The 24120-nt window shown below is 23.7% G+C and overlaps 1 protein-coding gene across 1 annotated transcript; it reads left to right on the top strand.

Moving 5' to 3' along the window:
- Positions 1–1334: 1334 nt before the first annotated feature.
- LOC112595347 (protein timeless) lies at positions 1335–18177 on the top strand. Its single transcript, XM_025340503.1, has 16 exons — positions 1335–1408; positions 6906–7037; positions 8099–8193; positions 9599–9657; positions 9723–9906; positions 11724–11873; positions 14273–14458; positions 14601–14684; positions 14854–15020; positions 15105–15287; positions 15351–15593; positions 15694–15820; positions 15908–16007; positions 17301–17508; positions 17607–17802; positions 17906–18177. Exons 2-16 carry the CDS (start codon positions 6941–6943, stop codon positions 17975–17977), a joined length of 2151 nt encoding a protein of 716 aa, XP_025196288.1. The 5' UTR covers positions 1335–1408; positions 6906–6940; the 3' UTR covers positions 17978–18177.
- Positions 18178–24120: the final 5943 nt, after the last annotated feature.

Genomic DNA, 24120 nt, shown 5'->3' with positions numbered 1-24120 from the left:
TTATTTTTATAAGCGTCTTTCAAAAGTTGCAAAATTCTTTAAAATCCTAAAAATTTGCAAATTGTTTTGCAATTTAATTATATTATTAAAATTTGAAATGTTTAAAATTATGACTTAAAAATATGATAAAAAGTTCTTCGTAAGTAATTCATAAGTAAGTAGTGTTTTGGTTCATTGAAACCAAAAAATATAATAAATATATAAGTATAATTTTTTTATAATAAACATTATTAGTTGAAATTTGGACGAAATTACATACCTATTTAACTCATTATTAATAACATTTATTATTTTATTATAATTCAAATACATCATTCGTAGAGACAAAAATTTTTACGTATTATATTATATCTTTTATGTCTTATTGCACAACGATACTTTTCAAAGCAATGTATTTGGCAAAAATTAATTCAACCTACCAAATTACTAATAATTACTTTACATAAATGCAACATCAAAAATATGTGACGTTTAATTCACTTAGTAACATATTTTAACGATTCATTTGACATCTACTATTCAACAGAGAGATACTCACTTGCCCACTTGTTTTTCTTACTGACGCTTAAAGTTAAATTTTGACAAGATCGTCAAAATTACAAAAATGTTTAAATTATTTCGTAGTTAAAAGTGTACAAACAATTTTAATTTTTATAACTGTCAGTCTGAGGCTTAAACTTTCAATATAAGATTTTTCGTGTTCTTATCAGAACTAACATTAAAATATTTAATGCTTATAATAGTTTTTAAGTTTCTATGAACAATGTTTTTGAACTATTATAAAAAAATGATTATCTTTATTCACAATTATTTAAATATGTTATATGTAATCTAAATTTGAAGAAAAAAATCGCTTAGATATGTTTTAGATTTTTTGGTTTCAGTATAAGCTATAACTATATTTTATTTTTATTTATAGATTATCATGCTTACCATAGTTAACCTGGGTAATTTTAATGGCTTAGGTAATAATATAAAATATTAGAAAACAAGAGTAGGCAGTTTTTTTTTAATTTTAATTTTATTTATAAGTGTTGGGAATGTTACAGTAAAACACGTAAAACAATATTACATAGTTTAGTCTTAATTGTTCCAAAGCAAGTAAACATAATAATGAAATGCGTTATTTAGCATTATAATAACAATAAAACAAGTCATTCAAAATGTAATAGTTTAACACATCTATATCTGCAGTGTGCGCGTGACTGTGGTTTGTCACATTGCATGAAAACGTGATACCTTCCTACATAATATATATCATAATGTTTTTGTATAAACATTATATAATTCAACAGTCAGAGTTAGTCGTTCTCGGCATTCTACTTCAAGCTCGTCTACCGCAGAGTATACTTAAATTGTATTCAATACGCATAAGATTGTAAGAACACCAAGCAAGGCGCTTTTATTGGTAATTATTATATTTTTGTTAATAGCTTTAAGTGTTAAGCTAAGAATTTTATTTATTAATCAATTATATAAGAAATTCAAGTATTAATATTCAAAATTATCATACCTTCACTATGGTTTTGCTGAAAATATATTGTTGATTATTTAAAAATGTATTAATACCAATTAAATATGCCATAATTATTATTACATTAAAAACAATGTGTTAATATTTTACCTAACTTTTTCATCAATTTAAAATAACAAAAGTCATGAACAATTCTTATAAGTCAAAATGGGTCAAATCATTCATGACTAATAAGTCATAATATCTTAGTATCCCTTATCTATCTAACCTATATTAGTTGTTTAATTATAAAATTGATTAGTCTTTAGAGTGTGTTACTTTACACAGCGAAGAAGTGATAATTTTTTGTTTCGCTAAATGTTAAATAATAATACAAACCATTGTTCAACAATTCATAAAAAATGCATTATCTATGTAGAAATTCTTAAGGCATATTTTGTATATTTCTGGATTTGAACTTTAAAACACTATTTAACAATTTTTTTTTTTCTATATAAAATGAATACCTAAGTTTAAATAATATTTTTTTTCCATTACTTTTAATACCAAATCTACGTCTTAAATTATTATTTGAATATAATTAAAATCTAAACAAAACATAATAAAATCGCAAAAACAAATTGCTTGAAAATTTTTAAATATAAAATATAATAGTTAAGTTTTACATCTAATTTAAGTTTTTAAATTAAATTTGAAATTGAAAAAAATGTTCAAATTGAGAAAAATCAATATGCTAATACGCAAGCAACTTTAAGCTCTTGATATTATCTACATATATTGTACTGATAATTGTTTAACTTAATAAATACAGTAAATAATATAAATTTGAACATAATATTATTTTGTATTAATAATTATCATGAAAAAATTTCAAAACAGTTATCAATTCAGTAAAAAAAAAAAATTTAAAAATGAATCAATTTTTTAATTACAATCATTGTTAGTACTATAACTATACCATATTATAACTTATTAATATTATTATTAGTTATTAATATTGTTAGTTACTAATGGAAATGATTAATAATAAAACTTATAAAACTATTAAGACACGGCGTTCTGTATAGGCTTTTTAGGCACACCACTGCCGTGTGTACGTTTTTTTAGCATTTCATATTTATTGAAAGTAAAATAGATATTATAAATAGTAACTGCCTATGCGGCTATGCATAATTTAAGTTACATAAGTTAAATTTTGTAAAAAATTGATTTATGCTATAAATTTATAAATACAGCAATAGCATAATTTATCATAATATAATAATATGTAAAACAGTGAATAATAAAATTAATTCTACTATTGCGATCAATGAATTTTTCTTAAATAAGCACGCTTTTTCTAGTAAGTTTTCATTGGAAATTATTTTTACTCATTTGGGCATATGTGTTGCACTGCTAGTGAGTGGTGGGTGAGTTTTCCTAACACACCGCTTTTATCAACCATATATTCGTCACATGCAGGCACAATATGCCATTGTAATTCAATAAAAAAATATGTATGTTGTTCCTCTAAGAAATTAATCTAAACTTATTAAAGATATTTATTTTTTAACCTTATTTCATTCGTTTTTATTTTATTTTATTTTATAGTAATTAGATTTAAAAGACTGAAAAAACTACATTTAATTAAATGCATAAGATTTTAAATCTATGATTATACCTGCAGTACATGCCTCACTTACCTTTTGTCTGGATTTACATTTAAAGTAAATTTTAGAATAACAGTTTTATTTTATTGAAAAGAAAAATAAAATTTTATAACAATCGTATTTTAAATAAATACCATAATCGATTACTGAAATTTTAAAGAAAGTTCAATTAACTCAAATGTTTATAAATATTGATATTATTCTAAGTATATGTATAATTTTGTAAAGCTATTATAAGTCTAAATCACGGAATGAATATAATTATTTTAATGTAATATTAACGTACAGTATTCAGTTTTTGATAATTTTTAAATTTCGAAAAAAAAATAAATATTTTATCTCTAAAACGTAATTATTATAAGAACCAACTCATTTTTAAAAATATAGTATTACTTCTTATCATGGCGATATTTTAGATTTTTTTTAACTTTTTAAATAATAAATTATATTATTATTTTATATTTTACTATTCTACAACCAAAATAAATTGTGAAATACATCCATTTTTTTGTTCTTAAAATAATTCAATACTTATAAAATACCTACATCGAATGGACAATGTATCAACTATCATTTATCATACTTATTTTTTTTTATTCAAAAGCATTAAGGTAAAAACTAAGTAATGATAAATAATTATAATAATAAATCATTTTTGTTTTATAAAATAAAATTTAATGAATACTATACCATTATAAAAGCACAATAGTGTAAAAATAATAATAGTTGTACTTATAACAATGTTTTCTACAAAAATGTGCTTTTAACACATAAACACATAACAACCGTCTTTTATATAATCGATGTATTAAAAATACACGTTAATACTTATCGTTAAAAAACATGGTTTTATCATTTTTTCAATTTTAAAATAAGTGCAAGCATGTAAAATATTACCATTTAAAAAATGCTATTAATTTCTTCAAAATTAAAATATTGAAAAACACAACGAATACATTACGAACAGTGTTGTTACTTTAACGTTTGATAATAACTCAATTACTTTACTCTTATATTAAACTAATATAAAACTATTAAACTAAAAATGTTATGACGTATGTCTTATGAGGCGGAGTAAACAAAGCCGGTATTGGCATCTTCTTGAATGATATTAATGAAATTAAACTAAAATGTGATACTTGAATATAATGATCTATATTTCTAAAATTTAAAATATAAATATTTTAGATGTGTCCGATAACATACATTCCATAGTCCTTTTGGGAGAATATCAGACAATTGTTTACAAATTATTTGCTAAATTATTACTTAAAATTGAATCATTTAAAAAAGCTTGTATAATCTAAATTAAAAGCTTTATGTTAAGTTAGAATAATAACATAAAATTATTAATTTTTATTGTTTGCTTTATTGCTCTCTCACCTCAACTTAACATAAAATTACATCATAGCCTTAGCGCGCGGGCGTTATAAATAAACATATAAAAGACAAATGACGTAGACAGTTATGCTTACTTGACACCAAATCACGATTGTACAATACAAAACCATTGTACCTACCAAATACAAGGAACATATTCTAAACGATATTTCTACCAAAAAAAATACGTTTTTTTAAAAAAAAAATTTACGTATTGTATCTCAAGGACTTATTGTTATTTACTCAAGTTTAGTATGTAATGATTTGATTCAACGTTACTGGATCAACTGTGTACAACATCAATTTGGCTTTTATAGATATTTCGTTAAAAAATTATCATTGAATGAACTTTGTTTAAAATATTGTTCTCGTTTCCCTGTAATGTACTATGGTAATAGCGAAAACTCGATACTCAACAACGTGATCGTCGATTATATAACTGGAAAGGCAATTTTCTTGAAATGAGTATGTTTGTATTAGTGTAGAGGAGGGAGGTAGATGTATTAAATTATTGTACACGTGATACATCAAACCAACGTGATATAGTTAATGCATTATATGTCTATATATGTCTATGTTTATTCATAAAAAGGACTAACTTAATGTAGAATATACCGTAGGAAACATTGAAAATAGTTTGAATTTCTTCTAAAGCCGCTAAGACTTTTTTTCTATCGATTATAAATATACGATATCAGATTTGTTAGTACTTAGGTACTACTGTACTAGGTATACTAGAGTACCTGTATATTGTATAGGTGTTATACATTTATAAAGATGATCACGAACCAAGTAAAATAAATATTATCAAATAAAAAAATAGATCATTACTAGGGTTCAGATTTAAAGGAAAAAAAGCTTTTTTTCAATAATAACAATAGAAAAATGTATGTCATTTAATATTTAAAACAATGAAAGAATTTCTTTTTTTTTTTTTGCCTTATTTGCTTATGAATGCATTTTTGATTTATAAAATTCCTTTTTTGTGTTTAATTTTTAATGGATTTGATAAACAAATCCATTTTTATACACAATTCGTTTTATAGAACATTCGTCTTCTGAAGACGGTACATTGTCATTTATCAATTATTTTTAATGAGTTTTATTATCTGTAATATTTATCGATATCGTTAAATACTTTATCGAGTATTTGATATTGCCAGTTAATTTAACGTTTATAAAAGTACTCACACTACGTATCTATAGATTAAAATATGATCATTATTCGTAGATACTTGATTCAAAATTGTTCATCAGTCCACAGTTTTATTTTTAATACAAACTAGTTAAAACATACAATATACAAACTATTTATTTTTTTATAAATTAAATGCTTATTTTGCCTTTTTTTACATATTAAATGCTTTTTTATCAATTATATTGCCTTTAAATCCGAACTCTAATAATTACTTATTTAATATGGCGATTGATGTTTATTAGCTGGGATTTGGATATTTCGGAACCACCATTTCGGCACGGCTGTTTCGGCACGAAAACATATCGGCACTAGCTATTTCGGCGCGGGGATATCTTGGCGCCGCAGGTATATTATAGAATTTTCAAAATAATACAATTTTAAAAATACAAAATAAATAATATTTTATTGATATTATATCATTATTCCAATATTACATTAAAAAAAATACAAAATAGTTAAACATATATAAATAATAATTTTAAAAAATGAATTAATAATATCGGCGCTGGCTATTTCAGCGCGGGGATATCTTGGCGCGGCAGGTATATTAATATAGAATTTTAAAAATAATACAATTTTAAAAATACAAAATAAATAATATTATATTAAAATAACGTCGCGCCGAAATTGCCAGTGTCGAAACGGCTGTGCCGAAGTGGCTGTGCCGCAATGTCCTAGACCCTTATTAGTTATCTAAAAACTTTTTCAAAAAAATAAAAAAATTCTAGATTGGCGTAATGTAATATATCACAAGCGAAATGTTCATTTTTCAAAAAATAATGTTATGTGATTTGTATTTTTTCATTTGAATAATATTTTATTAATTTGAATTTATTGTCCAGAATAATATTTGATTTCAAATTAATCTAACTAAAATAAGAACAGTATTAGTTAAATGTTATTAATTAGGTATCATTTACTATACGTAATACACATCCACGATTATATAGTTAATACACTTAGATATCTACTATACTCTATGTATAAGGCGTGTCTGGACAATGGGTGGTATAATCACGTTTATCTGAAAGCTGAAAAATTATATCAGATAGAAGTGAAGACCTTGTTGAGTGCCTTCAAATCACTAAACGATTGCTACATTGAATGTCAACTATGAATAATAATTTTAAAATTTAATGTTATTATATTATATTATTATCTCGAATACAATTAAATAATCTATTTTTTATTGTTGTGTTTTCAGATAAAACCAACATCCGCTTAACGAAAATAATTAAGATGGATGGACTATTCAGAAATAGTAACACGCAAAATATGTTTGCACATTTGGGAACTCGCGTCGGTAATGATTACGTCCCATCCAAAAATTGTTTTAGTAAGTATAACGTAAAATCAAATTATTGTTCTTGTTCTATTTATTACCACAAAAGTTTTAAAACAATATGCACGAATATTTTTAAACTAAACAATTATTAGGATTTTAACAATAGGTGTTTTTATTAAACATTAAGTAACTTATAATTCAATGATGTAACGCAAGCTGAAACTTAATTGTTATTATGTTTGTAAAAAATGTAATATAATTTAACCAAGAAATAAAATATAAATATTATGAAAAACATATAAATTAAAATTAAACTTATATTATATGTAATATTTAGATTTTATACATAATAGTTTTGTTTTTATGTAATATAGCGATAAAGTACAATGATAACGTGTCCGAAACAATGTGTTTTTATTACATTACATACATTTTAAAGCAACGTTATATAATCACATTTGAAAAGCTATTTCTATAATGGAATATGGTTTGCTGTTATATATTTTTCGAGCAATGAATAAATTTATTTTGTTTTAAAATGTGTGTTTTTTGCAAAAAAAAATCTCAGACATTTAACATTGATATTGGTTTTTTGTAAGAAATTAGACGTAGATAACTTATACTTTGGGGTATTAAAAATAAAAAAAAAACAAAATAATTTTATAATATTGCTACACGAATATAATATGTAAGTATCTATATTAAATATTATATCCTTTTTTCATATTTTTTTTTTTGGTTTTTCCTAATTATTAAAATATATATTTGAATTTTTAATTTTAACCCTCCCTCACTCTTCATAATAAATTAATAACTAAATAGATCTAATTTTCTATTCAAATCATTACTTTAAGTTAAATATTGAAACATTTTCTCTTCTAAAAATGATTTCGTTGTAAAAACAATACATTCATCGTTCTGCTCAGTTTATAGCACAGAAGTGTTTGTAAAATCTTAATTATTTATAGGTATGTGTTTAATGCTTATGTTTTAATGTTTTAAACATTTATACTTAAATTATTATTCCTCAGATATAAGTCTAAATTATAAATTACAAAAAATCGTATTATTATTATTTATTTATGCTTTCAAAACTGTTCTTGATTTTGCAGTAATACTCATGCATATCTATGAAAAATTGAATTCATCAGAAGAAAGTGCAACGCATCTTAGACAGATAATTGGATTCTCACAACTATTAAACAAAGTTTGTGTAGTTGTATTATTATATATTTCTTGTGAAGTTTTAAAGTATTAAATTTAATTAATTATTAATTTAAGAGTATATTAAAACATTTTTTTTTTTTTAAACAATTAACAAAATAAGTCATAATTTTTTAGTCCCAGTCTCTTTCAAATTAATCTTTATTATTGCAATGCCAGGTCTACAGTACCTTTACGCTGCATTTATAAATTATTTTATAGGCAGAATAAGGAAACTATAAGGTAAAATAAGCTATAAATCTCTCGTAAACTGTGATTTTGATTTTAAAACAGCAAAAACTATTAATACTTTTCTTTAAATTAAATTAACTTTAATTTTATTTTATTGAAATAGTTTATTTATATATATTTGCAGGGGAAATTAGTATGATAGCAGTTCAATAACAAAGAAAAATATATGCTTAAAAATAAAAAAGTCACATTCTCACTTTAAAAGATTTTATATCAGTCATTTTAATGACATTTTGAGAAAAAACAAAATGTATTCCTTGAATATTTATATCATCTTTATACTTTTTTAAATGCCATTAAACATTTTTAATTTCTTAAACCTAAACAGAATGTTGCTTAGAGTATATCAATACAAAAAAATCGAATTTTGAATGAATAATAAATTAGTTATAATTAATAAATTTTTCAAGTATAGATTAGCAAAGTATAGTAATTATAATGGAACAAGAACTCCTTAAAAATGTTGGTCTACTACTTCGCTCATCGAGACTTTAAAAAATACATTCTTATACTGTATATATAGTATGATCACGATTTTAAACAACGCTACATATTTCAACCATATAACCTTGTATTTGGAATTAATTTTTAGGGAAATCTAGTAGGTACTGAAATAATAAAATGTACTTTGATAAATTTTTAATTTTTTAGTTTATCCGTATTAAACACGTTGCGTGTACTTAATGTACAGAATGTATTATTTTGAAAGGTAATTAATATTTTTAACATACAATTAGGATTTATAGATTTTTTTAAGTTAATTTAACTTATAACACTTCATCCTAAATTCAAAATTGGCCAAAATACAATCATTGCACAAATTTTTAAAAAAAAGAACGGATTTTAAAAATGTTTAATTTACATATTTCATATACGTTTTTCGTTTTTTAAGTAATTATATTTATTTTTTTAACCATACGTTTTAATTTTTAATTATTTGTTTTCGGACATCGAATTATGAACAAAAAAATCAAGTATTTAAATATATGATGTTTATTTAACGGCATTAATAAATAGTTGTCAATGTGTATAAGATTATTATTACCTAAATATATACATAAATACATTAAGTGATAATCTAATTAATGTAACTGCAAATAATAGTTATTACTTCTTAGATACATATAGCTAATACAATATTTTATTTTCATGTTCAGCATCTCATACCGATGTTTATTGCAGTTAATAACGAAAATATAATTGACATTTTGTTGAAGTATGTGATTTTCTAACACGCCGCAGTTGTTTTTAATTTACTTACCTCATAATTAAATTTTACAGAATTCTTGTTAGCCTAATATCACCGATTGAATGTTTGATGCTAGTTGAAAAAAGAGTTGGAGAAAAGAGTGATAATTCCACGTTACTTAGGATGAATTGGATGATGATGACAAGTAAAGCTACATGGACTGACTTAAAAGCCATCAAACGAATCATGCAAATTATAAAGGAACATATGAAAAAAGTAAATCATTCATTTTAATTATTTTGTAAGGTTAAAACATTATATAGAAGATAAAAATTATATCTTCTATGTGAAAGTCTACAAAGATATAATTCAGGACGTATATGTGTATATTATGTAATATATAAAATATACAATATACAAATATTTATTATATGAATTTGTAACAAATGCTAACAAAGTTTAAAAAAATTTCTATAATTTTTTACTTTTATAAATAATTATTCAAAATATTAAATTACAATAAGGTAATAGTTAACATATAATATATACAGAAACAGTCTGTTAGTTTTACGAGAATATACGTTATGTTGAAAATTAAAACCATGATAATTATTCTTATTCACTATCACTATACAAACATTTTTTTATTTGTTTCGCATTAATTATTTTCACTATTTGCCTTATTAACGAGTTCCTACATAATCATCTTAGAGTTTTGACGTGTTGAAATTAATGCTCGACTCACATCAAACGAAAATCAAAATTATTGTATTATTACCCATTCCACGTAGATCCTTACTTAATTTTTACATTATTTCCATTAATAAATAATATGTAATATTGCGCGTTCAGTTTAGCAGGTGTCACGGAATTAAATAATCCCGGTTAACTTATGTTCTACGGGGATCTGGTGCGTTCGATGTGACTCGAGAATAATTTATATGATTTGAGTAATAATAATAATTTAACTTTCCCGACGCTGACGAGTAAACGTAGGACAACTACGTGATTGCGTTTACCGACAGAAATCAATTCGGTATAGTTACCAATTAAAATATGTAGTGGCAGTATAGATACTATATTATTTATCAGAGAGTGCATTATCCGTAATAGTTATACAAGATACGAGCGTACGCTCATTTAATTGGAACTTATCGTTTGCGCATCATTAATCAAGCGAGTAAAAACAATTTGGTCGGTGGCTTAGTGCATAGAACGTTTTAACACTTTTAACAGTATTACCTACAGGTAGTGCGACGACATGACCTGATGATGCTCGCCAATGCAATGAAAACATGATATAATACGAGTATATTATACATACCTCAAAAAATATTTTAATTTAAAAACAACTGTATTGTAAATCATATTTATACTTGAAATTCAAATAGTTTTGTTTTAACGTCTTTATCTTTGATACAAATAATAATAATTTCATTGTTAGTAACGATAAAGGTTATCAATTCTTTTGTGCACCATTATTGAAGTGCCTTATTTCATAGTTAATAGTAATCTAATACAATGTAAATTAGGGCTTGCATTTGAAAAAAAAATGTATCATACATTATTTACAATCAAAACGTTATACGAATTTTTAGTTTATCGTTATTCAACTTTTGCGTTTATCGTTATTGAAAATTAAAATGTTTAATATATTTTATATAAATTATAACTATTAAATAATCGGAAATTAATTATTTAATTTAATAATATACTATATAATACAATGTTTTGTGTTATTTAATTATTTATGTTTGTCGTTTTCCGTTATAATTTCGTTTACAAATTTCAATCGTTTTTGTCAAATACAGCGTTATAATCATAAAGTTATCTTGACGTTTGCAAACCCTGATGTAAATACATTGACCGATATTAAAATATTGGATTAATATCCAATATGCCATAGCATGACCATAGGCTATCACCTTTATTTTAACACCACCATGATGAGGAACTCGTAAAATTCTATTCCCCGATATAATATTATTATAGTTACTAATATTATTCCGTGTCTTTATATTCACACTAATATTGAAATACATTATGTTCTATTATTTTATATTAACTGATTATCATTGTATTTATTATTTCAGTTGTCTTGCTATCCTGCGAGGTGTACCAACAATCAAAGTATATCGTTTATAACCAATTGTTTACGTTTAATAAAAAATATTCTTCACATACCTAACGAGCAATATCAAAACACATTATTGTGGATGATCTTTTCTGAACAATTTGACGAGGTAATTGTTTATTTAATATTATTCAAGCACAACAGTAAATATAATTATGAGATTCAACTCAAACACTAAGAGAGGTACCGCCACTTAAACATAAGCGTAAATTTGGATTGTTAAAAGAGAGGGAGGCAAAAATTATAAACATATAACATACCTAACCCAAGCTTTGCTCCCCGCACTTCCTACATATACATTTTATAATTTTACTGTAACATTTTTTTTTAGAAGATGTATATAAATACTTCAAAACCATGTTTTAATTTATTGATTAATAACATTTTTTTTTTCCTATATTAATTTAACATTATTTATTAATATTCATCTGCAAAATTCTTAAGAATAGTCTCATTGTTAATATTTTTGATATCACTTTTTCTATATATAAGATAGACACCTGATTGAAACTATCTTGCGATATAAACATTTGTAACCACATTTTTATCCTGCGCATAGCAAAGAAGCTTCCCTCACACGTAGAGGAACTAATTGTTAAAACTATTTTATACAAATAAAACAAGTTTGAGTAAACATTTACATGTAAAATAAGTAGAAGCAGTGAATCTGTAGGAAAATGCATTATTTTTTTTTTTTTTTTTGTGATTTTGAAACGTAGCTTTGTAAGTATATAATTTGAATTATGTAATGAATCCATTTATGAAACTTTTGTTTTGCATTTTTTGACTTTTTAATTTTTAAAGTCATTTTTTTCATTTTTAAGTCATATTTTCTTTTATTAGTTAATTTTCTGGTATTCTTAACTAAATTTCGTCAATTAACTAACTTATTTAAATAAATACATAAAAAAAATTTTAAAAACGTTTCAGGTGAATAACATTATATAAAATTCAAATTAAATCAACATTTTACATTTTTTATTTTTATTAAATCAACACATTTTTATGCATGTAAAATGAAATGTACTAAATTTATAATATCAATATAAAATATAAATAGAAAAATTAAATCAAAAAGTGTATTTTATACTGTCATTTTTGGCATTTTATATTGCATATTTTTCACTTAAAGTGTATATTTTATTGAATTTTTTGACATTTTTAATGTATTTTTTTAAGGTTTTTTAGTTCATTAAATTCACAGTCCTAAAAATAAGCTTTAAATTATCTACTGTAATTTCTTTTGAAGTGTCTACCATATGCTTGGATTATACAATTTTTAGCGACGGCCATTTCAGCTTTCAATGAATTAACTGAAATACTTAACAAATCCTAAAGAAATATGAAATATAAAATTAAATATTAACCAATATACAAAGTACATGGTTCTAATAAAATATTATTGCTATATTTACTTTATAACGATCAATGAACTAAGTACTTTGTTCAAAATGTAGATTGAAAAAGTTATTGCTATATAATATTAACGAAGCTCAATCATTTTAATTTTATTATAAATTTACAATACATAATCCATCCATGTGCAAAAACCTTAAACGTTCACATAATACATACTTATCGGGTATCCTTTTTAGGAACTACGTAGTACATTTTATAATTTTCTTTAGTAAAAAACCTTGTTAAAAAACTTTAAAAAATATATAAGACAACTATACACATTTTTAGGAGGGCTAAGTCTTCCTAAATTCCCTTCCAATTTACGCCTATGCACTTAAATCTGCTAAAGTGTAACCTATAAGATGTCACATGGCTATTGTTTCATTATAATAAGTATTAGTAACAGAAGTCTCATTTTTACAAGAAACAGTGTATAATATTTACTCATAAGTAGATGTTCGTTTTATATATTATTATGTTATAAACTAGATTAACAGCACTTATAGTTACAGAAAAAATCAATACTTACTGTTACATTTTATCGAATATCTATCTAATTAATTGTTTAATTTCTGTGCCATACATTGACAATTTAATTTTTTAAGTTTTTAAATAATTATTAACATTAGTGTAAAAAGCATTTTATAATTTTAAGGGCATACATATTTAATCTGTAAATTAAAATTTAAAAATTGTTTGTCCCGCTACGACTACTGCATTATAGATCTCGAGAATACTTTGTTATTGAATCACTTTATTGATGAATATTTCACTAGCTGCAGTCTATACTTCTAAAGATATTTTGTATTGTATATTTATAATACCAATTACGTAAAAATTTTAAATTCATACTCTCATAAAAATTACTCTATGCGTTATTTTAATTAATTCTTGTAAGTTACAATTATGAAAAAATGTTCTTATCTATAGGCATAAAAATTTTAAAAAACGATTAATGTTTAATTTAAGAATAGTTTGTCAATTTTAAAAAAATGTATAAGCACTTATAAAATTGTAATTGAACTACTAAATTTAACATTATCATAATTAATTGCCATTTTCCATGAAAATATTAATTCTTATTATATATATATATATATATGCATTTAGATCATTATTGCCTTGATCGCCGATTCTAACCGAGGACATTGGGCAGTACTAATCATTGAACTGATAGCTCTGATTTTTAAGAATCAACACGTTGACGAGATGTCAAAGCAAATCATAAAAATGAATGAAACTATAAAGTTTGATAGTTCTGAAGACAATGAAAGCAATACATCGTCATTATATCCAGTAATGAATAATAAAATATTTACTTTTTAAAATATATGTAAAGTGAACTACAATATTTAACTAAAATTCTTATCTATCATTGAATATTTTTAAAACCAATGTAAAACTATACATTATTATAAATGATTCTTAACATTTTTAGAAAAACGGAAGAAATTCATCACCAGAAAATGTATCTGAATTATCAAACACGGAGGACAATGATAATGATAACAATTTGAATGTGGTATTTATATATTATTATATTATTATTTTAAAATTGTTTAACCTGTACATGATGAAAAAATAAATATACATTGCATAACTTTTTTATTTGTGATCGGTGAATGGTGATATGCATCTACTGAAATCATTACTTTAAGAAATTATTGATTAGATAACGCATTTATTTTCAGAATCAAATGATGGAGAATCTACGAAAAAACAGTTTGATGAATGAAGAAGACAATAGTTCTAGAGAAATTATAAATCGTCATTTAAAAATCAATACTGTGAAAGATAAACTCGGAACTAAAAATATATTCGAAGACCTTTCACTATTACCTAGCCACGACTTAACAAAGTAATATTTACAATGATTAATAAATATATATCTACAGGTATTTTACATGTTACTATATTAGGTATGAATATTTGTTTGTTTTAGAGAAGATAATGAAGAAAAAATTAATTCCAAAAACTCGAACAGAGAATCCAGAAGAAATTCATTTGAACAAATTAAACTTGAATTTGAAATGAAAGCTTATAAACCCACTTTTGCGAGTGAAATTTGTAAAAAAAAAGTGGTAACGCGCAAAAAAAAATATACGAAAAAAATTCTAAAAACAAAGTAAGAAATGCACGATTTTATCACAGTATTGTTTTAATTAATCGTTCGTTGGATTATTTTTAGATTGAAATCACCAAGTTTTCCTATACAGTTTAATGTGCCAAATGAGATATGCATGATATCATACTTTCTTCAGAAATTTACTGTTTGTTTTATGCAAAACGGATTCAATACCTTAGTCGAAGAACTTTATTACTTACTTACATCGAATTCACAGCAGCACATAGATACTTCACTGTATTTCTGGCTATTAACATACTTTTGTAGATTTTGCAAATTAAGCAACATCGAATTAAAACTAGTCAGGTACTCAAGTTTATGTTATGAATACTTATTGTGATCGAAATTAATATAAAACTAGGTATGTGCGTCTTTATCATACATAAATATTATTCATCACATTTAGACGGATTGTATCTTTCAAACTGATTTCATTCATTGTTCACGAGGGTCTTAAAATATCAGAACAATTAACTATCGCAAAACGGCAAAAATCTCCAAATATTCATTTAAAAGTCAGACATTTGCATTTGGTATGTTATACATTATCAACCGTCGATTAATTTTGCTCAAAAAATATTTTTAATCTTTTTTTTTCTATGTCTACTATCTACATAAAGGCCATTATGGCCATTAAAGAAGTGATAAAAACTATTGAGTTTTATCGCCAAACTGCTGTCGAGTCACCAATTTATGCCGATCTAATAAATGACCTTCAGAGTAAGTAAACATCACAAAAAATATAAAAATATAATACAATTGAATAGCAACAAATTTATCAAAATAAAATAATATTAAAGCCAATTTCTGGGTACCTAGCTACCATTTGCTTACTTGTTGAATTATGTTTGCAACATAACATTTTATATAAATATTTATTACACAACGTAGGTATCCTGTATCTTATAATATTCTACATAAGTACTTACACAAAAAAAGTCATTTTTGATTTGACAACTATACATATTATGCCTAATACAAGTTAATTCCATTATCGCATAATTTGTATTAAACTTGACTATAAACCTATAGGCAATTTGTACACGCTGTAGTAGAGCTTTGAACAAACATTACACGCTTTTTTTTAGCAAAATCATTATCCACATATCATTATCCCGTATCAAACGGGTCAATAAATCATTACAGCAAATGTATTACAATTATTTAAGACCCGCTCACTCATTGCATCAGTTAAGACAATAAATGAAATTCTTTAAAATATTTACTCACCGTATTCTTCTCTCTATAATGTTTGATAGGTAAGTACCTGCAGAAATATTACATACCTACACATTATATCAGTACAAAATCTATTGGTAGTGTTATGGCTTACAAAATGTAGTAATATTATACCAGTTCGTAATCACGAAATTGCGATATATCTATGCGTAGTACGTACACCGTGTTTTGGCATAAGTATTAGTTTTACTGGATAAATATTTTTACTCGCTCACACACCCACGCACAATTTTATGGGTAGTTCAAAACAACGCACTACCTTAAGTACACGCTTGACGCCCATATTAAATAACAGCTTCCTACGTGGGCTTAGCTAGGATTTTAATCAGAAGAGGAGGGGGCAGTTGATAATCTTTTTTTTCTTTTCTTTTTTGCTTTTTTGATTTTATGGTAAAACTTCTACGTTTGGTATAAGAAAGAAAATTTAGTGTGAAGCGTAGGGAAGAGGCAAGTGCCCCCTTGCTCCATCCTCGCTACGCCCATGGCTTCCTAGGATACGCAAATAGGTACACCTAAATAGTTTCATTTTTTTTATGATTTACTACTATAGTTCTCAGCATATCGATCGCCGACTAATAAATTGTAGTTACTTCGTCGTAATAACGTTTTACAGTTTGCAATGTTTGCATTTTACAGCCATAAGTAGGTACCTCAATTATTTGTTATGAATAGGTATCACAGATATTAGTATCTATATTATCTATATTTACCAACCGAAAATAAAAATTATAGAAATATCTATGTTCGACTATTGAAAATGTATGTGATATTTAGATTCAGGTAACAACTCGCCAGAATCAATCACTTGGGCAAAGGACCTCAAATCTTTGTTCACATTGCTAATTCGTTACTATGACAGTGACATACAGATTATTGAATATTTGCATGATTTGATAATTACAAATCATATGGTATTGTCATTGTTTGATACCCTTAAAGATTGTTGGAATTTAAATGACAATATTAATGCGTACATCAAAAAGTAAATATACCTAATACAGATAGACAGATTATAATAAGAATAATTACAAAAATCACATAAAATATAAATATGGAACAATGGAATTTTACTATTTACAGGTTTGCTGTTTCTGACATAATGTACAAGTACGGCATAGTTCTACAAAACTACGAAAGAAACAGCGAAATAGTCAACGAATCTGTATTCACTATGATGCATCATATCAGCAAAGTTGAAAACAATACAGCACTCTTCCAACCGATCATTTTAAAAACATTTTTGAAAATGTTCGAAAATAATGATTTTCAGTACAAAGTAAGGACGAAATATTTTCAATAGTACCTACTTCACCTAACCAACCTAAGAATAGCGCATAATATGTGCTCGCGTTAATAAAATTCGTTTTTATTTGTTTTAGATGTGGTCTGATTTGATTAAAAATGTTCTAAACAAGTTTCTAAAATCTACCTCACATAAGAACCTGTTCTAAAACACTCTTCGTGGACTTCAGTATACCTATCTACAATTGAACTTCAAATTTTAAACATTAAATTAAAAAAAAAACAAAATGATTTTACATGAAACTACAAACACGTAGGTAGGTATATCATGTAACCTCCCCTCTTACTAAAAAAAAGAACTTTTTCACTAGAATACGCATATTTGTTGTTTTTAAAACTATATAATAAATGCGTGCTTAATATAATAATATATAGGTGTATCTATATTATATTATATAGTACGTATTGTACTGTGATATAAATAATAAAATAATTATTATTATTGTACCTATACACAATTGATAATCAAACCGCATATTATGAAGCAATTTTTTTTTTTTAATTATTCTTTTAATTGTTTAATCCTACAACACGATGGCTGCTTATTTACAAAATACTTGATAAGTAGGTACATATCTAGTAAAATTACAAAGAAGTCACAAAAATCTTTAGTGATTATTAATTAAAATACCGTATGAAAAATTATTAACACGTTAGAATTTAAAAAATCAATTACCACATTGGTAGCTAAAAGCCGTACAGACAAATAAAGATTACGTCATGAATACTGTTTAAAATACCAAATATATAATATTATTTTCATATTGGTGGTCATGAAGGCACGAACATAAGATAAATTGGCTTCAATTGTGAGATGTATCTAAGGTATTTAGTGAATTCGCATTACACGTGAGTTACTTAATACTATTTTTGATTCACAAATATTTTTTATTGACATTTTTCTCACACAGATGTCAAATAATATTTTAGTTGTTTTGAACATTTTGAATGATAAAAATAATAATTTTTCTTGAATTTAAATTCTCCTTCACTATATACTATATAGACATATTCATTTATCGTTTTAAGTTTTATACTTCTATCACATATTAACAATCTTAAATTATCATCTATTGGGAAAGTCGTAAACCTTTAACGAATAAAATGTGATGTTAAAGGAAAAATAATTCTGATATATCAAAACCTATCAATAGATACGACTTAGGTATCAAATCACAAAATTTGAGATAGGAATATTTGTGGTGAGAATTTTTTTTAAAAGATGATGTAAAATATGATTTATAAGAGTAGAATTATTGGCAGTTTTGTAACCTATTAAATTACTGTAAAGAAACTAAGGCCCAAGAAAAAGTTTGTAGGAATTCCAATCGAATCATTAATTTTTATCACAAGATTAAAAAGAATAGGTAATGAGAGGATGACAGCTATCATGTTTGTATCGAAATGTTGCTAGAAATACAGCATTTAGAGTAAATAAATCACTCTCTTAGTCATATACTCATATATCATACAAAAATCAACATTGATTTGAAATTTATATAAATTTATCTACTATAGTATGTTAACTATTCATGTCGATTTGATAATTTAAAATTAATTATGTGTGTTATACGTAGATATTTAAAATGAGTAATAAAATCAATCTAGTTTTAATATTTATAATCCATTTATCTTTCAATTTTTAATTTTATAGCTTAGGTATTTATTAAGTGTCATTGAAGTCTAAAATTATATGTATGGTATAACTGCTGGGCTGGGTAAAGTACCTCAAAAAAGTATCTCAATACAAAATACATTTAATTGTAATGCCTGAATACAAGATTAAATATATTACAGTTCTTAATTCTTATTTCCAATATTTTACATTCTTAAATAATAAGTTTATAAATTATTTTATTGTGGCATATGGCTTATGAAAATTAAAATTTATAACCCATGTATTATCTGACATATTAAATCTGCATATAAAATAAATAAACTTAGCATATTAAAAAAAAATCAGCAGCAGCTGAACAACTAAGGCTTGTATTATATTTTTGAAACATTTATTTTTATTGTTAGGTAATTATTTAGACAAGTAAGTGCTTTATTTTTATCACTTAAAAAACTTATAAATTTAAGTTAGTCACTTGACTGCTGTATTGAGTTGTTTGGCTAAGAAAAAAATAATAATAAAAAAGCCCTCTCCGTTTAAATGAGATTTGATTTAGAAAATTATTTTGAATAGGTAACATTTTATTTCATTAATACAACAATTTTGAATTATTGTTTTTCTGAATCACTTACTTTTTTTTTTTAGGAATCCTAAAATAACATCATTAACTTCAGGTGTTAAATGCAAAAAAGAATCAAATCTATTCACCAATGATACTATTAAGAATACGCTACACCTGTACGTTGTGCCTCTGTCTTACAAACGCATAGCATAGCAAATTGTTCATTCTAAATAATCCATTGAACTCTGTCATATTTAACATAGTGAATTTACCTATTATACAATTTAAAAATAAGAATATTACCTAGTAAATCTCATTTTTTTTTTTTTTTATATATATTTCTATTTTAAATCTGATAACAAGTCAATTTACTATTATACACCAGAGTTAAATGGATTATTCACTATTATTTCATTTGTTATGGTATGTGTTGATAGATGTTGACACCGTATGCGGATGTAATGTTCTCTTAATGGAATCGCCATAGAATGCAAGTGCCTTGATTATTTTCTTTCAACAATTCAAGTCAAAATTTAAATAAAAACATAAATTTGGTATTAATACATTGTAATAATAATTAACTTGACTTGACAAATAATCTTAAAGCACATAGATACAAATAGTTTTAGTAAAATTACTTGAAACATAAAAAGATACTAAATACAATTTTATCACAATTATCTATCTTAAACATTTTTAAATAAGATACTGCCCAGCCCTCAGTGTAAGTAATACTTTGTCAATTCAAGACCGATATTAAAAATACAAACAAATTTTTGATCTTATTATAATAATTAAAAAACAATGATTATCACCTTTTGTATAATTTAGTATTTAAACTTACTTTGATACTGTTAACAAAAAAATCCAATCATAAATAGATTATATTATATCTATAGGTAAGTAATAGTAAAATAAATTACAATGATGATAAAGCTAGATCAGACATATAAATGTTAAATTTAGAAACATATAAGTTTCATAGAATAATTTATAATATACATCAGTTACAAATACAGCTAAGTACTATTAGAGTTGAGATGTACTATTTTTATTAAAAAAAAATATTTATATATATGATAATGAATAAAATAATTTTTACTTTACACACAAATGTGTTTTATTTCGTTTAATTTTTATTCAAATGTAATAAAAATTAAATTGCTATGTTCCCAATAAATTCCCTATTAAATTACTATTTTATTACAATAACTTAAGTATACTTATAGTAGTATAATTAATAAAATATTTCAACAATATTTTGATGTGTAACTGGCATCAACTAATGAATGACACAGATGAAATAAGATAAATATTTTAGCTATATTTTTGCAAATAGAATTATCAATAGTGTATTTTAGCTTTGATGATTGAGAGTTTATCAAAGTTCTTACTATTAAAATTTGTTCATGACATTTATTTATTTTCTTAAAAATAATAGAATAGTTAAATAAAAAAATTGCTTTAATTTAGGTTTAAAATGTTTTTTTTTTATTTTTACTCTTTATATTAGAATTTATATCACTTCAAATTTAGAACTTTAGTTGTTATAAATTATTTCATATATCCAAAAAAATATTTAAATTTGTATTCACATCCAAGTAAAAATAATCAAACTATGGTAAAATTCAATTTTGAATTCTGAGTATTGGGGATTTAGAACTAATAGATATATTGTTAACGAGCATATTTTAATTTAATTTTTTACCTAATTATCTATTATACTATGCTTAATATAACGTATCTAATCTATATCATAATCTAAAATTATTATAATAATAAATTCATGTCTTTTAACAAAAAATATTTTACTGTAAAACATAATATTATGTAAGGAAACGTACCTATGTACATTCCATCCACAATTTATAACAATTTTTAGTGATATTAATAATATTCATTTTTAGATTAACCATACAAATACTAAAAATTGTAATGTATAGCACATTAGTAGAGTACATATTTTAAGAATAAAATCATATATTTTAAAATTAAATTTATTATATTTAATATATTTTATTAGATAGTAATCTATTAAATTATATCAAAATTAGACTATTAAATTAACTGTAATTTATCATTAACACATTATTATTTCAATTACAATGACTAATGAAGAATGTATTGGTATTGTTGCAGTTATGAATTTTGCCTAAGCAATGATAAAACTGTCATTTCTTAATGCATATTTTGCTTCAACATTAAAATACTTAATCCATTTCAAAAGATAAAATATACAGAGCTTAGTTCTGAAATTCAAAATAATTTTAAACATTTTCATCACATCACTTAAAAGAACAATATGCAAATCTAAAGTTAAAACATACTTATTTACTTAGTTTTAAAATATATATTTATATTAAAACTTGTCCAACTGGTTAAGATAGGTTTAGGTTATTATCTACTTGAAGAAATAGGCATATATAAAAAAAAAAAAATGTCTCAAAATATTGTATCAAACCTCTTATAATGTGTTTTTAAACATCATTTTAGCATATTAAAACTATGCATTAATAAGTTTTTTTAACTCTCTAAAATTGTATATTGACTGACGAGTATTTTCAATTATGGTATTAAATTAACCAGCTTTATCTAAAAATTATAAATTATAAATTTAACTATTTCTAAATATATAATAATACCATTAAGTACATTTATTTGTTAAAATAAATACAAGTTTAAGTATATACTTTCAAGTAAGTTCAAAATATAAAAATTAAATTAAAAACCACTTATTATATTGTGTTAGCTGTTAATATTGGACACTACAATAATATTCACTGAAAATGTAATACAAATATAATAATTATTGACTTAAAATTGAATAAATAAATACTTGTAATAAATTATAAATAAATAATTAAGTATATTAACATAGATCTTTGAACTGTAATAATTATATTAAAATCTATTGTTAATCTAAATAATTACTTCTATCAAATGTTTTTAAATTTAAATGTATTTGTTACTGTTACAAATAAATATTTAATTTTATGAATAATTATGTATACAATAATATAATTAATTCAGAACAAAAAATAATTGTTAAAATTGTTAATATAAAAAATTGTTTAATTAAATTTAACTACTTTAATGTTATGATTTAACACAACATTAAGTTTAAATTAGAATATACAAATTATATAAATGTATTGTCAATTATAAATGATAATTTATCATAAATTAAATCATTTAACATTCTTAGTTCAGAAAAATATAAGATAGATATAATTTACTCTTATAAATGAATCAAAATAATAATTCATGGTGAAATATCACAAAAAAAAAAAAATAAATAATTAAATAAATAAATAATTACATGTTCACAAATTAAATCATTAATAAATTATTTTAATTCAAAAAACATAAGTACTGAAGTGACAAGGAAACCAAAAATATAAAGTAATAATTTTACATTATTTTAATAAATCTTAAAACTAAATTTGAACATGTATATACTTGTTTTTAACTAAATGTACCTACATATTTTCATATTTAAAGGTGATTAAATAAAATGTATTAAGTAAAACTACAACTGGTCTAAAACATTAATATTCTTTAATATGCGTGACTAGGTAAGATTTAAAATATATAACCCTTATTAAGGCGGGAATGTTAGGGATAAATTATACACATAGATATTATACACCTAGTTCAATAGAATAAAAAATGTGTTTAATAATAAGTTAGTTTTAGTTAATAATTTGATGATTAAAGTTAAATTACTTAAACTTAATATGGAATCTTGAACTTAACAAGAACAGTTGTTGAATTACAGTCAGTTCATACAACACTATATTACTACAATCTGTTATGAAGTGTTAAATATATTCAATTTGTAAGTAATTTATTATCAATATTTTTTTTACCTACATATTAATTATATAAAATACAATATAGTATAGTTATAGTGAGAATTTAACTTAATTATCATAAAAACAATGACTATTAATTCTTAAGCGGACAGTACAAATCCATTTTTCACAAAGTTTAATGTATAAAATTTCAACGACATCATGAGTAAAATTAAAATTTTTAATACTTATTCAAAATTACTTAAAAGTAGTCCCATGTTAAAACCATTGTTGGTCGTTATATAAATACAAAATCATAAT

This window comes from Melanaphis sacchari, unplaced genomic scaffold (genome assembly GCF_002803265.2).
Source record: "Melanaphis sacchari strain LSU unplaced genomic scaffold, SCAv2.0 Contig26_pilon_pilon, whole genome shotgun sequence".
Classification (NCBI taxonomy): Eukaryota; Metazoa; Arthropoda; class Insecta; order Hemiptera; family Aphididae; genus Melanaphis; species Melanaphis sacchari.
This window is presented reverse-complemented; position numbering and strand designations above follow the sequence as displayed.

Excerpts from the sequence above, each read along its gene's own strand:
- LOC112595347 (XM_025340503.1), top strand. The coding sequence starts at position 6,941 with ATGGATGGACTATTCAGAAATAGTAACACGCAAAATATGTTTGCACAT. Across the intron at positions 14,459-14,600 it reads ATACATCGTCATTATATCCA|AAAAACGGAAGAAATTCATC; the intron begins GTAATGAATAAT and ends TAACATTTTTAG. Across the intron at positions 15,821-15,907 it reads AAGTCAGACATTTGCATTTG|GCCATTATGGCCATTAAAGA; the intron begins GTATGTTATACA and ends ATCTACATAAAG.